Source organism: Mytilus galloprovincialis, chromosome 13, assembly GCF_965363235.1.
Source record: "Mytilus galloprovincialis chromosome 13, xbMytGall1.hap1.1, whole genome shotgun sequence".
Classification (NCBI taxonomy): Eukaryota; Metazoa; Mollusca; class Bivalvia; order Mytilida; family Mytilidae; genus Mytilus; species Mytilus galloprovincialis.
In genome coordinates, this window is record NC_134850.1 from 43,279,426 (window position 1) to 43,294,959 (window position 15,534).

Sequence of the window (15,534 nt, forward strand, 5' to 3'; positions counted from 1 at the left end):
GATGTAAAAGTACCTCAAGTATCTTAATCACAATAAAAAAAAAATTAACAAAGAAGCACAAAAAGGCATATATCAAATTAAATAAACCTCATTCATTGCTTTCTTATTTTTGAATTTCATTTATGTATGTTAAATCTAGCCGTAAACGATTGAAAGATTGTAAGTACTGGGACCGAATGGTTAGATTAACATTGACTCAGACGAAAATCGCGCATTTGACGTCAGAATGTAAACGTCACACTGGTAGAGATATAAAATAATTTTGTCGTTCAAAGTATGAAAAGAATATAGTCTATAGTTCTAATAGGCATATCCTCTGCAGAATGCAATTATAAGTTTGCCTTTCCTTCTTGCCGCTTGTCAATATGCTTATTGTGTATTTCTTCTTAAAAAAAAGAGCCACGTCATTATGTATAAAAGAAACACAAAATGGCATATAGACAAAGGATTAGCAAATATGAAAGACCACAATACAAAAATTATAATAGATCAATAACACAATAGCGGGATGTGTATGTATGTATGTATGTATGTATGTATGTATGTATGTATGTATATATATCCATCTTTAACGTAACCTCGCCGCCCAGGAAAAACCATCAAAAAACTTTACTAAAGAAAATTGATATGGAAACCTGTGTTCGGAGCAAGTGCAAGGCACGCCTCGGGACATTGATGCCAAACTCCATCACAAGAAAAAACAGCAAAATAATATACAATATCAAATATTATGAAACATTGAAGTTTAGTGTTGAACGTCTGCGGCTAGAATGATTTTCAAACACATGAAAATTAAAAACCCGCTTTCACTACAATCCAAATGATTGGTCCACGTAACCACGTGTACAACCCGCCAAAAATATATACCGTTCTTATAAAACGTTCCTTTTAGACAATGTTCATTTTCCCACTATACTCCGAAACGCGGGAAAATACATGTCTTAACTACACTACAATAATATGCCAGCTTTAGCTGGCACTTATGGTAGAAGCATCGTTTTGGAATAAAGAACGATAACTCTCTCTACACGACCCATCTGAAAAGTTTCGTCACTCTCGTTAAATCTCGTACGATTATTTTTTTTAATGGCGGCCCAATTTAACGTTTCAACGCGAACTTGAAAAAAAGGGACAGATAGATATTTTTTTCAATATGAAATACGACATGAATTTTTATTTGTTTTACAGAAACACGAATTTAGAAATTTTGTTAACTTGTGAAGTTTATTTAAATTTTATTGTACCACGGAAATTACCGAAGTTAGGACAACATCTGACGCCATGTTTCGTCTGCTACAACTTTCCATTATCAGTGAGGTCAAAACAAATTACTTGAATAATCACAGGTGCTTCATTTAAAAGTCACAAAATCATAATTAACGATAACATATTTAGCGTAAACATTCCGTCCAACCATGGGAACACAGAAAAAAACTCTGCAAGCAATACATTTCGGATTTTTTTTTATAATGACCATGCGGGGTAAACTCCGGTGCACTGATTGACCATGCATGACTACTTATGTTCATCTGCCACATAATTCCACACATCAAGGAACAATGATAATGACGATGGTTATACTGTTGAATGTGATCACGGTTATTCATGTAGCCAATGGCGAATCAAGAACTTTTCATAAGGGGGGCACGCTGACGGGCGCTCCAGTCATGCTTCAGTGATTCCCTATATAATCAACAAAATTTTCCCCACGAAAAAGCCCTGCCCCCCCCCCCCCCCCCTGGATCCGCCTATGGTAGCCCACAGACTAAATCACAACTTTAATAACAAAAGTTTAAAACAAAAAAAAATATTCAAATAATTCACAATCTTTTAATTCTGTACTTCCTTTGGCAAACTCTCAACACATCTTTTTATTGATTATGTTACATATCAGATATCTACCTTATAAGTCCCAGGAGAAGGAAACTGTTTTGTTTTCTTTCTCTCTAAGGTTAATCATAAAAGGAGACTTGAGTCTGAGTAGTACATTTAGTACTGTATACATTGATGCTCCCATATTGTCCAAAATTATATTTTATGGGAAGATTATGATAACCCATGAGAATACCATGACTTTGATACATGTAGGTATATATACAGGGCATGTTACTTTGAAGAATGTGGGCTACATCCTTTAAAATTCAAGCTGCAGCAGTCCCTTGTATATATTTTCACTCTATACTAAGTACTTTATCACTATAGAACTGTCACTCAGGTTCACATTTCAACCTATTTAGCAATACACACTTACGGTTACATGTATATAACATCACAGTACCAAAATTGCACTCAGTTACCAAATTGCTATTCAGCAAAAAAAAAAACCTGCAGAAATCTTACAAGTTTTCTTTCACCATAACCATGTAAAGTTATATAATTGTCATCTTTTTAAAATGAGCAAATTAAATTTGTTAACAGCATCCTTTTCTTCAAAAAATAATAGTTGAAGCATGGAATAATGTCAAATTGTTTGAAATATTTGAAGAAATAAAACAAAACATCTGTTTATATTCCAGTTTTAAGGATTTGAAATTAACCATACATGTAATGATGTATGGAATTTGGGTACTGACCTCATTACAGTATCATGGATTGTTTAGAGGTCATTTCAAACCCATTTTTCTATGACTCTACATGGACTCAAAATTAAATTGGTGTAACTATATTTTAAAGAAGGATAGTCTACAAAATAAGCACAGAATAAACTTTTGCCTGGTACATAAAAAAAAAGTTGGTGAAAAAAAACTGACAATATACATGTAGGTGCAATTTGAGTATTCTCATGTTATCAACTTCACAACAGAACTACAAATTTATTTTCATGACCAAAACAAAAAAAAGGTTCAAACCTAATTAAGGCAATAAAATGCTTCGCCATGCACAGCCTGATACAACCACAGATGTATATTTAGCATTTTAAAAACACCAATTTTTTTTATTTTCAGTTGAAATCAAACATATTCTAATTTGAAAACAGTTATCAGGTGAACTCAAACATTTCTATTCAGCAGAAGTCTTTAACTCCTTAATTTCATATGATAGTAAGTATGTCCTACAAAAATATTGAAAATGTGTACATTTAATTTTTTTTCTAGCTTCTATCATGTGAAAGCGGTACCTTTTTGGTCACTATTTATGTGTTGCGTCTAAATAAGAATTGTAACACTTTGTAGTGACTGAACAGTTTAAACAAATACTTCTCAAGAAACAGAAAAAGAAGACAACTTGGAACAGCACAAGTCATGCCAGTATACATGTATGTATGAATAAAAACTCAGATCTGACAGAATAGCATGGACAATATGTTAGGTATATGTCCTTGTGAATATATAGTGAGGAAAGTTATCAATAATTCTGCAGATAATGCAATTTTACCAAGTGTTTTGTACATTTTCTGTTGAAATTTTCACACAATAAGTGAAACATTCAAACAGGCTAAACTAAATTTGTATTACTGAAAGTTTCAAACAATGACAAGTGTTTTATTTACCAAATAACTCGTGTGTTTCTGTGAGAGAAAAAAACATGTGCAATTTTGGTAATTAAAGGGAAAGAAGATCCTTTTGCAGCGCACTGGCGCATATCAATTGTGAATATATATATATACTTAGTTACCAAATATATTTTCTTTATCATGATACTCACGTCGACATTATCAAGAAGTACACATCATAGGAAAAATGCATCAATTACAGATAAAATATTTAAAACACCCTATTTTGTGTGCATCTTCCTGCCAAATCAGCATTTGTTGCATCTATATATACTAGACCAGTTAAATAAATGTAATTAAGTTAAATTTTGGAAGAAAAACCCAAAATTTTGAAAAAAAACCCAACCCAAAAATGTTGTTCCATAACCAAAAAATCAAGGTGCAAAAATCAATTCTAATCTTCCTTTTATGTATTGATCCTTCTAGTAAAATGTCATAGAGATCCATTCACTTATACTCAAGTTTATATTCTGTGGAAACTAAATGTGTCTTCTCGAAAACATCTATGACATGATTAAGCATTACTCGAAAGCAAATTTTTGACATGCTTGTATTTCCCATTTCCATTCTCAATTTTATTCTGCTGTCATATAAAAACTTGAAAAGTAAACTACATCATGTACATGTAACCAAAAAAAAATATATACAAGAAATGACATAAAACTGACTCTGAATACATGAGACTCACAAACTGAAGATGATCAGGAATACAAATGTTTTTTTATTCGAGTCGGATTTTTTTCACCGAAGCCTTTCAGCACTATCAATTAAAAATTAAAATTATTTAGTCAAAATTTAACACTAGTATTAAAGTTTATCATAACAAATTGGCAAATATAGTCATTATCACCTAAAAAACTACTGTGTACAGACTTATCTGTGCGCTTTGGGAAGTTTTAAAAGTTTTTAGATATATAAAAGTTAAATTTATTTTGCATATCTGAAAGATAAAATCATTTTTGGTGAAGGTCTGGATTCAAAATATTTTTTTTGTCCTCTGCTTGAACAGATTTTTTATTCATCAATTTGGGAATCAGGATATTTTTTTAGGAAAAATACCATAACCCCTCCTGGCTTTTCAAGTTCAATGATCCTTCCCTAAACATTTTCCATCTGAAGTTATAATTTTATTTTAGAGTAAGACATAAACAATATGTTAATGTAGCCTAGGACATTCGTTCTGAACATGCATGAAATATTTGCCACTGGACGTTCAACAACCAACAACCAATCAATATATATAGGACATTGTCTTAGTATTTATTTAATAGTTAGCAATACAGCTTATAGGTATATCATAAATAGGTACATGTATAAAGCTGGCATTTAAGGTAGCGCCTTCCTCATATTAACAAACACAAAGCAATGCATTTAGCCGTGCAGACTAGAAACACAAAGAAAGGGCGGAAAAGTGTAAATGATATACAATAAAATGAAAATGCTAAAGACCTAGCTTCTTAGTAACTTCTAAACGATGTGCAAGTGAGTCTGCCACGTACCCATCTTTGGCAGTATCAGATTTCCATCGACCGTGCCGTTTCCAGCAGCGTTCGTTAACATCAGCGTTAGCTGCGACAGTGGCTCCACCCGCCCTTAAAGAATGTAAACCTATGTTTATATCACCACAAACTTCTTTGAGTCTAGCTACTATACACTCTCTAGCTCTGGTATAACTCAGTTTTTTGTTCTTGTTAATTAGCGAACACCGTTTGCCTGATCTAAAAATAGGTTTAAATAAATACTGCTCAGAACTGGACTCAATTTTACAAATACTGAAATACTTGGACAATAAATTATAAGGACAAGCAGCAGACTCACCATTTGAAATAACTAATTTTTCCCCTAATCTATACTGATCAGTTTTGCTTTTGTCAATATCAATCTCTAAATAATTAGTTTTGAAATGAACGTCTTTACATCGAAGAGAACTAAGCTCATTGAATGTAAGAAATCCAGAGAAACTAAGAACAATCATACATAAATCCCTTAAAATAGCTATATCATCACTGCCTTTATATTTTGTACAAAGTTCAATAATAGATTCAGAATCAATATGTTCCTTTTTAACTTTCGGTTTATGTGGTTGACGTTTAGATGACTCCAGTAAATTGGTCACAAAAGCATTTTCTGTGGGATCTGAAAAACCTTGAACTGTATGTGCCCATTTTATACCGTAAAACGCTGACTGAACTACATTATAAGATGAACCTGTGTCTATCAGTTTGGTTAAATATAAGGCTACATGTATAGGCTTTGCTGGCAAAGATAGTCCCCCTTGTTTCAATATAAATCTCTCCCACCGTTTATAAGCATAAAAATATTTATTGTTAGTATTGTCACTCCTGGACTGCAGTAAATACGATGACATCTTACGTCCCAATTCGTCAAAATCAGCCGACAAAATCCCTCCATCTTGTATTTGCTCCAACACCCTGCTTTTCAGACCGATACCTGTAGGAAAGAATGAAATAAATTAAAACCTTATTTTCATATAGCCAACATCCTGAAATCTGTTGATTTTCCGAACATACCATTTCTACCTCGGCCTTTTTTGATAACTGTTGATGGTAATATTTTACTATCTTTAATGAACGATTCGAATTCTACAACATTACCATAGACTTTGTGTAAAAGTGGCCAATATGGTGCTGAAACCCATAAAGGAACAAATAAAGTGCTATCTGCTTTATCTTGTATAATTTTGTGTATACATCGGGATATGTCTGAAGGTGGTGGCACAATCCAGTTATTTTCTTTACCCCACTGTCTATTGAAAGCATCGATACCCAGTGTACCTGGACACCAGTGTTTTGTGTTGAATATGCTACATTTTGCATTGTAATCAGTGGCAAACCTATCTACGGTATGTGGACCCCAATTCTGATTAAGATATTCAAATGTAATACCGTCTATCTCCCAATCATCGCAATCAATAGTTTTGCTAATTTTATCTGCTTTAACGTTCTCTTGTCTAGGTACCCACTCTGGTACGATCTTAATGCTATTTGATTCACATACGTTTGCTATTTTAATTGTAATATTTTGTAAATCAGATTTCTTACTGCCCTTTTTTATTATGTTTACTACGTTCTGATTATCTGTGTGCCACTTAACTGTTTGACCTTTTAATGACATAGATATAGACTGCAGTACTCTATAAACTGCCTCAAGCTCTCTCCAAGTAGAACTTTTCAATTTTTCTCCATCGTTCCAACTACCCATAATCTCTTCGTCTATGGCTTTTACCAAATAACCACCATAAACTATGCCCGAGGCATCTGTGTATACTACACTCGAGTATTGCTCAACAATATGCAATTCTCTGCCATTCATTTTCTCTATATTTTCCTTCCAGAAAATTATCTCATCAAGAGATCTACTGTTCAACAGAACATTAGCCAGCTTGCTTTATACAAAATGCATTCGTACATACTTCTTGTACGTAGTCTAACTACAGGACCAACTGCCCCTTGCATAGATATGATCTGACCAATTATAGAAGCAAGAAACCTTGCCGAAACGTGTATTTCTCCTTTCCCTATTTTGTGTATAATTTTATTTAAAGTATCTAACAATTTGGAAAGTCGCCTTTCCGTGACTGAAACCATGCCTTTGTCAAATTGCCATACCAAACCCAACCATACCACATTTTGGCTAGGTGTCCAATTGCATTTATCTTCTGCTATCAAAAACCCAGAAGCTTTCAGTACTTTCTGAACAACTATGCTAGTTTCCTGGGCCTGACTTATCTCGTCAGCCCCGCCTAAACCATCGTCTAAATACATGATAATTTTCAAACCTGAATTTCGTAAATGTTTAACAATACACCTTACAACTTTGGTGAATATATACCCAGCAGTAGATATACCAAGTGGTAAAACATTAAAGACGTAATATTTTGTTTCACGATTTTTGACCCAAGCAAAACCTAAGTATGTCTTGTGTGATTCAAATATCTCTACATGATGGTATGCCGATCTCAAATCGTAAGTAAAGCAGTAATCTCCCTTCTTAAACATTTGACTGGCTACGCTAGCATCTTCATATTTAAATCTGAATTTATGAAGATGTGGGTTAATGTGTCTACAATCTAAAACTAATCTTAATTTGTTTTTATTGTTAGCTACCGTCAACGGATTGACTACTTTAGGTTTACATGAAAATTCTTTTATGCATCCTAATTCTATCAACTTTAAAATCTCATTATCTACGAAATCTGAATTCTCTAAAGACGACTTGTTGTTATTTAAAAATACCTCACTTGGCTCTGTGTGAAAAGGTATTTTATATCCATGTTCTATGATATCAATACAGTCGGAAACCAGGTTGAAATAGAACAAAAGAATCGAAGCTCTTTGTTAGAGAAGGCGATAAATGTTTACTGTATTGTTTACTAGAGTGACAAAATTTTTAAAAGTTAATAGAAACAAACAAAATTGCAATTTTCTTCTCAATTACGAGGTGTTTTATTTTAAACACCATTTGCATAAGTTTTCAATTTATCTAGTTCATAGTTAAGCAGAACAATTAGATATCAAGTCGACGACATGGGTATCTTTCAAGTTGGATGACAAAAATGCATAACCTCTGATTTTTTTTTCATTACTAAATAATCTAGTACTTATCTTATCAGACTTTTCTATCTGAGTTTGCCAACCCTGTTTATAATGGTCTGACCTCCAATGTCCTGACAAACCACACTCATAACATTTTCCGGGTCGATGAACCACAGGAATGTTAACTGTACTCTGTTGATTAACTGAGCTGAATCGAGTAGACTGTGGGGCACTGTAAGGAGTTGTGCGTGTCTTAAACTTTTTGTCGCTCTTCATTTTCCTCGACGCTTTGTTTTCTGCTCGTATTATGCGTTTTTCGTCTTCTGAATCATCTGCTAGGTTGTGCGTTTCATACTCGGTAACTGTTCTCCATCCGTTCTCGGACTGATCCGCGAGCTTAATCAATTTTTGTCGATGATTGAGAATGTCCAAACCTTCACAAATGTTCCTCATCGCGCCCTCTGTACTTTCGTTGTTGTCCTGCGATTCTGTTAGAATACTTCTGGCCTCTTTCATCTTGTTGGCGATTTTTGTGTTAACCTTGAACTGCTCTTCGTTTTCCTTTCGCTTGAAAACGTAATTTTCGGTGTTCATCTGCTGGATTTTAGACATTTGAGTTTCTGATAGCTGCCTCTGCGTTTCGTGAACGGATCTCTGAAACGTGTCTAAACGACTAGACATTAATCTGTCGATGCTCTGCAGTATCTCGTTTTGGTTCTGGCTCATAGCGTCTTTAATTTTTCGGTCGATGAGCATGTTTATTTCTGCCGGCTCCGACATGTTTAGTATTGAACGTCTGCGGCTAGAATGATTTTCAAACACATGAAAATTAAAAACCCGCTTTCACTACAATCCAAATGATTGGTCCACGTAACCACGTGTACAACTACACATAACAAAAACCCGCCAAAAATATATACCGTTCTTATAAAACGTTCCTTTTAGACAACATTTTCCCGCTATACTCCGAAACGCGGGAAAATACATATATACTTCAAGGCCATCGTGTATTATTTGTGAAGTTGATACGGAACATTTAATAATAAGGTATTGGTACCTTCCGATGAACTTTTTTTAGAAAAAGGACAAGACATTCTTTGGTATACCCCTGGTTCATCAGCTCAGACACTGGTGACGTTTTACAAAGTCTTAGTAGGAGCTGCAAGATCTCCAATACCGAATGAGTTGTGAAATGTATATCCCATATGCAGATGAAGTTGGTATATTGCTACTTAGGTGGGGGAAATTGATATTTCAAAATTAAAATCGTCTTGTTTGTCATATATTCTGGTACAGAGATGACTGTGTATGTCAAATTCGAGGTATAAGTCTAAAAATGAGGTGGCGGAAGCCGTGTCTGTTGTTTCTTTAATTTCTAGACTAAGCCTGACATTGTACCACTTACTCATCAGGGAATTAACATTTACTTTGGAGATGCCAAAATAGATTAAAAAAACAGTAACACAACATCTTAGTTTAATTCGTACTGTAAGAAACAAACTAAATATTGAGGACACTGGCAGGCTAATGACAGCAAGAAGAACTATATATGCAGTTCTTGGACCAGGACTGCATACTCGAAAGGGCATTTCACCACTTGTAGCCGCTATGCTTTGGCAGACATAATTATGTATTACCTAGAATTCTCTTTGGTATCGAAGTACTAAATTATACATCTTCCGATATTTTGAAATTGGAACGACTTCAGCTGCAAATTTGTCGACAAATACAAGGTTTACCAACATGAACAGCTAATACCGCAACATGTGCCATGCTTGGAATGGGGGCATACAGGCTGTTATAGACAGAATTTTGATTACTTTTTTCGGAGGTATACTTTAAGATAAATGTAGCATCGAATTCAAAATTATCGAAAGCCAATTGGTTATGTTAAAGAAACAATCAAGCTCATTTATTAATAAATAACGAACTGTTTTGGCAAAATATGAACTACCTTAAGCCGAGAAATTATTGATTGAAATAGTTCCTACATGAAATGAAAAGAAAAACACAGTTAAACATGCAATTTAAAAATTTGGGGAAACAAAATGGAATTCAGAAAAAAAAAACAAAAAAAAAAAAACAATTTTGGACATAAAGCATAATGCATTTGGAAAACCTCATCAAATCTGGAAAATGGTGTCAAATACAGTTTTAGATGTAAAAAAGGCTGAAGTAAAAGCGAAATTAGTGACAAGAAAATATACGTAACAACATGACAAGTCAAAATTCTTCGGTCACCAATAATCCGATCTATGTACTCTATGGGAAGAAGACACAAGGCAGTTCCTATTAGAATGTACTGCCCATAAAGACATACCAGCTGATAAGTGTTTTGTATTCCTATAATTTTTCACTTCTTCGTACTATGAACAACAAAATCATTTCTTTTTGTAAAAAAAGTATTTCCATTCTCCATTTAAACTATACCTTATAACCAAATTATTTTCATTTACCTGTGTATATTATTGTAAACGGCGGCTTTTGTTAAAGATTATTGTTGTTTTTCTTTTAAATTGTTTAACATCTCATAGCGGTATATTACTGTTGCCTTTATTTATTCACCCTATTTTATTGATTTTGTATTTACATTGTATCATAGATCAAATTTATTCGTTCAGTGTATGTTCACTAGTGTTAATATCTTTTGATTGAGTTAAGCCATTTCAACTAATATTTTATAGTGTGTCTTTCTATGTTGTGATGTTACACTATTTGTTTTAGATAAGGGTGAAGGTTGGTACCTATCAAAACGTTTTAATCCGCTGCATTTATTTGCATCTGTCCTAAGTCAGGAATCTGATGTTCAGTAGTTGTCGTTTGTTGATGTGGTTCATAAGTGTTTCTCGTTTTTTATATAGGTTAGACCGTTGGTTTTCCAATTTGAATGGTTTTACACTAGTAATTTTGGGGATCTTTATAGCTTCGGCTGTTTGGTGTGAGCCAAGGCCCCGTGCATAAGACCGTACTGTGACCTATAATGGTTTTCCTTTTACAACTTGTGACTAGGTTGGAAAGTTGTCTCATTGGCACTCATACCATATCTTATTATATCTAATTAGAGAAAAAAAAACATCTGCTCAAAACAAAGCAGGACATAAGAAACTACAGTGAGAATATACATGTAGTTGATAGACTTGAAAAAGAGGACTTACTCGCTACAGCATATAGTAATGTTAAAGTGTGACAACATAAGGGACGTCGAATACCTTACAAGAACTTTTTCTTACACACTTCTTGGTCTACACACCTAACGGCCAGCGTTGCTATTACGAAAGAAGTGAACATTTAAGTGACAATCATAGACAATAACGATATATTAAATGGAGATTCTTGATTGGGCTTAATAATGGTGTTACTGCGCAGGTAGTTATAATATTATTTATATAAATAGACCGTTTTTTATTCTATCCCATAAGGGAGTGACCCTTAGAAAGGGTGAAAATACCAGACAGGTAACAGGTAATTAACATTTTTGAACATGTCACTGATTGTGTTGTCAAAATGTTTTTCAAAAATGGCCTCTAAAATAATTCATTCATTTTAAAAACAGAGATCCTATTTGATTGATTGATTGATTGATTGTTGGTGTTTTAGCACCACTTTTGGACTATTTCGTCGCGGCCAGTTTTTATTGGTGGAGAAAGCGTTTTGTTTAAATATACTTCTTCTATTCACTTTTTTGGTCTTTTGGAAAATGTTGTTTGTGCTGTATTTAGACCTTTCTACAACAAAAAAATGCGGTTTTTAATATATACGAGTCTAAATTGAAAACTACGTTCAACCCTATGATTGCGTTGGATAAAAACCGCAACTTTTATACGTGTGCACGTAAAACAAATTTCGTTGTAAAAGGGTCTAAAAACAGCACAAACAACATTTTCCAAAAGACCAAAAAAGTGAAAAAGTATATTTAAACAAAACGAATTTGACTAACAGGTCGAACAACTGATGTTCTTTAACCCTACTGACTGCCATTGGCGATATTCAAATAAAATTGATCACAAGATGTAACAAAATGGATCTTAATATAAATTTAATACTAAACAGAAAAAAAATTTAACTTGTGGCCACGATGTTTTGCCACAAACATACGGTGTCAATATCCTTTTAGTACACCAGATCCGTATTTCGACAATAAATGTCTCTTCAGTGATGTTAGGGATCGAAACGGTAATTGGAAGGTCATATGTACCCTCATTTTTAGATAGACACTTGAATTTTAAGAGTCAATATGGGATGAACGGATCATATAAACCGGAGGGAAAATATGATACAAGCCCAAACGAAAAAATGTCCAACTCATTTTTATAGTAAGTACTTATGTTGTACTGTTACAACTTAAACCACTTTCCAAGGCCAAGAGGAGGGTATAGCGCTCGAAAACATGGTTAACCCCGTAATATTCTGTATGAACCTGTCACATTCCATGAGCCTCAGTTTTTATTCAGTGATTGTCGTTTTTTTTATGCGTACACTGATAGTAAACACAGCAAATAAAAGCAAACAAATAAAATATAGGTAAACGAAAGATGTCAGAAAACAAATAGTAACAAAATTTTTCCCAGGTCTCCTATTATAGACTAGAAAATGAAGCGTCTTTGATAAGATGATAACTTTTCTAATGATTTTGATTTTAGAAATACAAAGTTTGCAAGACATTAAAAAAAAGAAAGAAAAAAGAAGTTAGCCTCAGCTGACATTGTTGTCCGAATCAAATATTTTCTATCATCTCGCCATCAAAGTGTCGGGGGGGGGGGGGGGGGGTCTTGTAACGTTACCGTCTGTCTGTCTTTCCCTTTCCGCCCGTAACACTCTTGATAAAGACTATAGATATCGACTCAACATCGTTCAAGGATTTTGACCAAAATTGGTACATACTTTAATTAGTCCATATGAACATATAGAATCCTGTTAATTTTCAAGTTCAACGGTCAAGGTCACAGTTAGACATGCAATTTATTTTATATCATTATAAACACTCTAGACTCGTTATAGTTCGACAAATATTGACTTAACTTGGCATATACTTAATCCGTATGAATATCTAGGATCCAATTCATTTTCAAGTTCATAGGTCAAAGGTCAATTGACCACCAATTGTTACACCTTATAAGAAATATCATTTAGACAGAAAACGTAAAGAATGTCGGAGTGTCGTCTGCTTGTTGAACACGCAATAAGACGTTTAAAGACATTCATGGTTGTTTGGAACTTTATGGAGACATCAATGGAACGAACTAAATCAAATAGGTGAATTGAGTGCTGGGCTTATTTTCGTATTAAACAAATTCTATCCAATCAATCAAGACAAGTAAACACAAAAACCCTATTTTGCATCTTTAAATAAATCAATGACTAATTATATCGTGTAACAGGAGGACTTGTGTTTTCCAAAATAAATTATCAAAATCTTATTTTATTTTTTCAAAAATCATTCATTCTATGAGAGTAAAAGGATAGTTTGTTTCCATTGGGAGATTTATTTTGTGCAAGAATTTGTTGATTCTGAAAATAAAATAAAAACATGTCCCCCCCCCCTTTTACCACAAAAGATAAAGATTTGCCTTATTGTTTTATAACTTTTTGCATTCTGTAATCAAATGATGAAAATAACATGTATGGTTATAATTATCTTCAATATACCACGTAGTTAAAATTCTCATTTAGAAATTAATGTTCGGTCTTAAAAATGTTGGATTGAATAGGTCTTGAATACTATAACATTGTATAAATAACGTATTTCAGTGGCCATATAGGTTATAAAAAACGACAGAGTATTTATACTTTTGGAGATGGACCCACATAATATTGTATTCATCTCCCATTCAACACAAGCGCAAACAGTAGTATCGACTTTTCTAACACGTCTACTTACACTTTCATTAAAATTTAGCGTGATTCTGAAATGTATAGGGAAATTATCAAAAATTTCATTTTCGATTTTAACCATGTTCTATTAAATGACCCTCCAAGAATATCTCACAGACACCATATAAACTATCATAGTTAACTATCTGTAATTGAATTTGTTTTTACAACTTACCCTCCTCTTCTTAAACCCCAAACTTCACATCGCAAAAATATTTCAAGAAAACAGAGAAAATGCAGTCCAAGTATAATTGTCATCATCCTCAGTAGGTTTATGTTGAATTAAAGAATAAATAGAGAAAAACTGTAACGTAGTTCAATAATGTACGAGCAAATCGCTTTATAGCAGAATCTATTCCGTCATCATATATGTGTTACGTGATAAGATACAATGCTTTCATGACTTTCCCCCATTCTCATGTCCGGCGTGGCGTACACAATGGTACATGTACAAAATGATAATTAGTTCCGCTGAAATATGAAGGAAGTGTAACAAGAAGTTAAATGTACCGCTATAAATAGTAATTCTCAGCTTAAAATATTTTGGTTCGAAAAATATAAATTATACTTCCCATTATACATTTACGGTCTATGTGTTAAAAATAATTTGCTTTTCTAGGTAAAAATTGAAGATAAACAATTTTACACAACAATTTATTTAATCAAATAATGTGTGTCCTCTGTTTACAAGTCCTGAAATCAAAATTTGTGTATATTTTTAATAAAAAAAATCTATAAAATTGATATAAAAATCCTATGTGCACACTTAGTTCGCTACAGAATCATGGACACAGAGCCAATAAAAAGGGGAAATAATACAACCTTAATAACATGTTGTTCCATTATTGTAACATGGATATTATGGACAGTGAAATACAAAATGTGCTGTCATATCCTTCAATGTTAGTAAAAATCTTCTTTCTCCGTCTTATATATAACTGTCAATAAATTTTAAATTTGATGTTTTTTTGGCCAAATTGCAACACCTCGCGCATTGTCCCAATACATAATTTAATTTGACTCTCAAAATGATAAATTTAATCGGATTGACATATTTTCTACGAAGTGATTTTCTTGCCTCAAGATGATATAATAGTTTTGGTGTTTTGACCTTTCTATCATCGATGATAAAAAAATCTTTTTCTGTTATAATTTTTTACTGTAATCCTTTGCAATTATTAGAACAAATGTGAAGATTTTCTAGGGTCATAAGACAGGTAAGTTTGTTTTAGGTTATTTTCTAAAAATCAGCGAGTTTCCGCTCTGTGTGTTATTGACCTGACCTGCAAGTGGATAAAATACCTGACCTACAAAGACATTGTTCACGTGATATTTGTTTTTAACGATTATAACAGGTTTATTTTTAAAGCACCGAACAATTTTCATTTCAAAGTGTGTTTGTGATGTTGATAAAAAATTTAAAAAATAAGGAATTTGATCAACTTTTTGATATCAACATTAAAATTAAACCATATGTTAATTATCACTGTGTATGTTATGGCCCAAAAAAAAGCAATGAATAAGAAAAAATATTCTTGTGATAGAAATATGGTGACTTTAGCCATGAAGTCCAACAATTACTTAAATTAGAGCTGAACTTAGTACTGCAGCATA

General features: G+C 33.2%; 1 protein-coding gene across 1 annotated transcript; it reads right to left on the bottom strand.

Moving 5' to 3' along the window:
• Nucleotides 1–4,737: 4,737 nt before the first annotated feature.
• On the bottom strand, nucleotides 4,738–6,884 carry LOC143057300 (integrase/recombinase xerD homolog). Its single transcript, XM_076230598.1, has one exon. It carries the CDS (start codon nucleotides 5,859–5,861, stop codon nucleotides 4,935–4,937), a length of 927 nt encoding a protein of 308 aa, XP_076086713.1. The 5' UTR covers nucleotides 5,862–6,884; the 3' UTR covers nucleotides 4,738–4,934.
• Nucleotides 6,885–15,534: the final 8,650 nt, after the last annotated feature.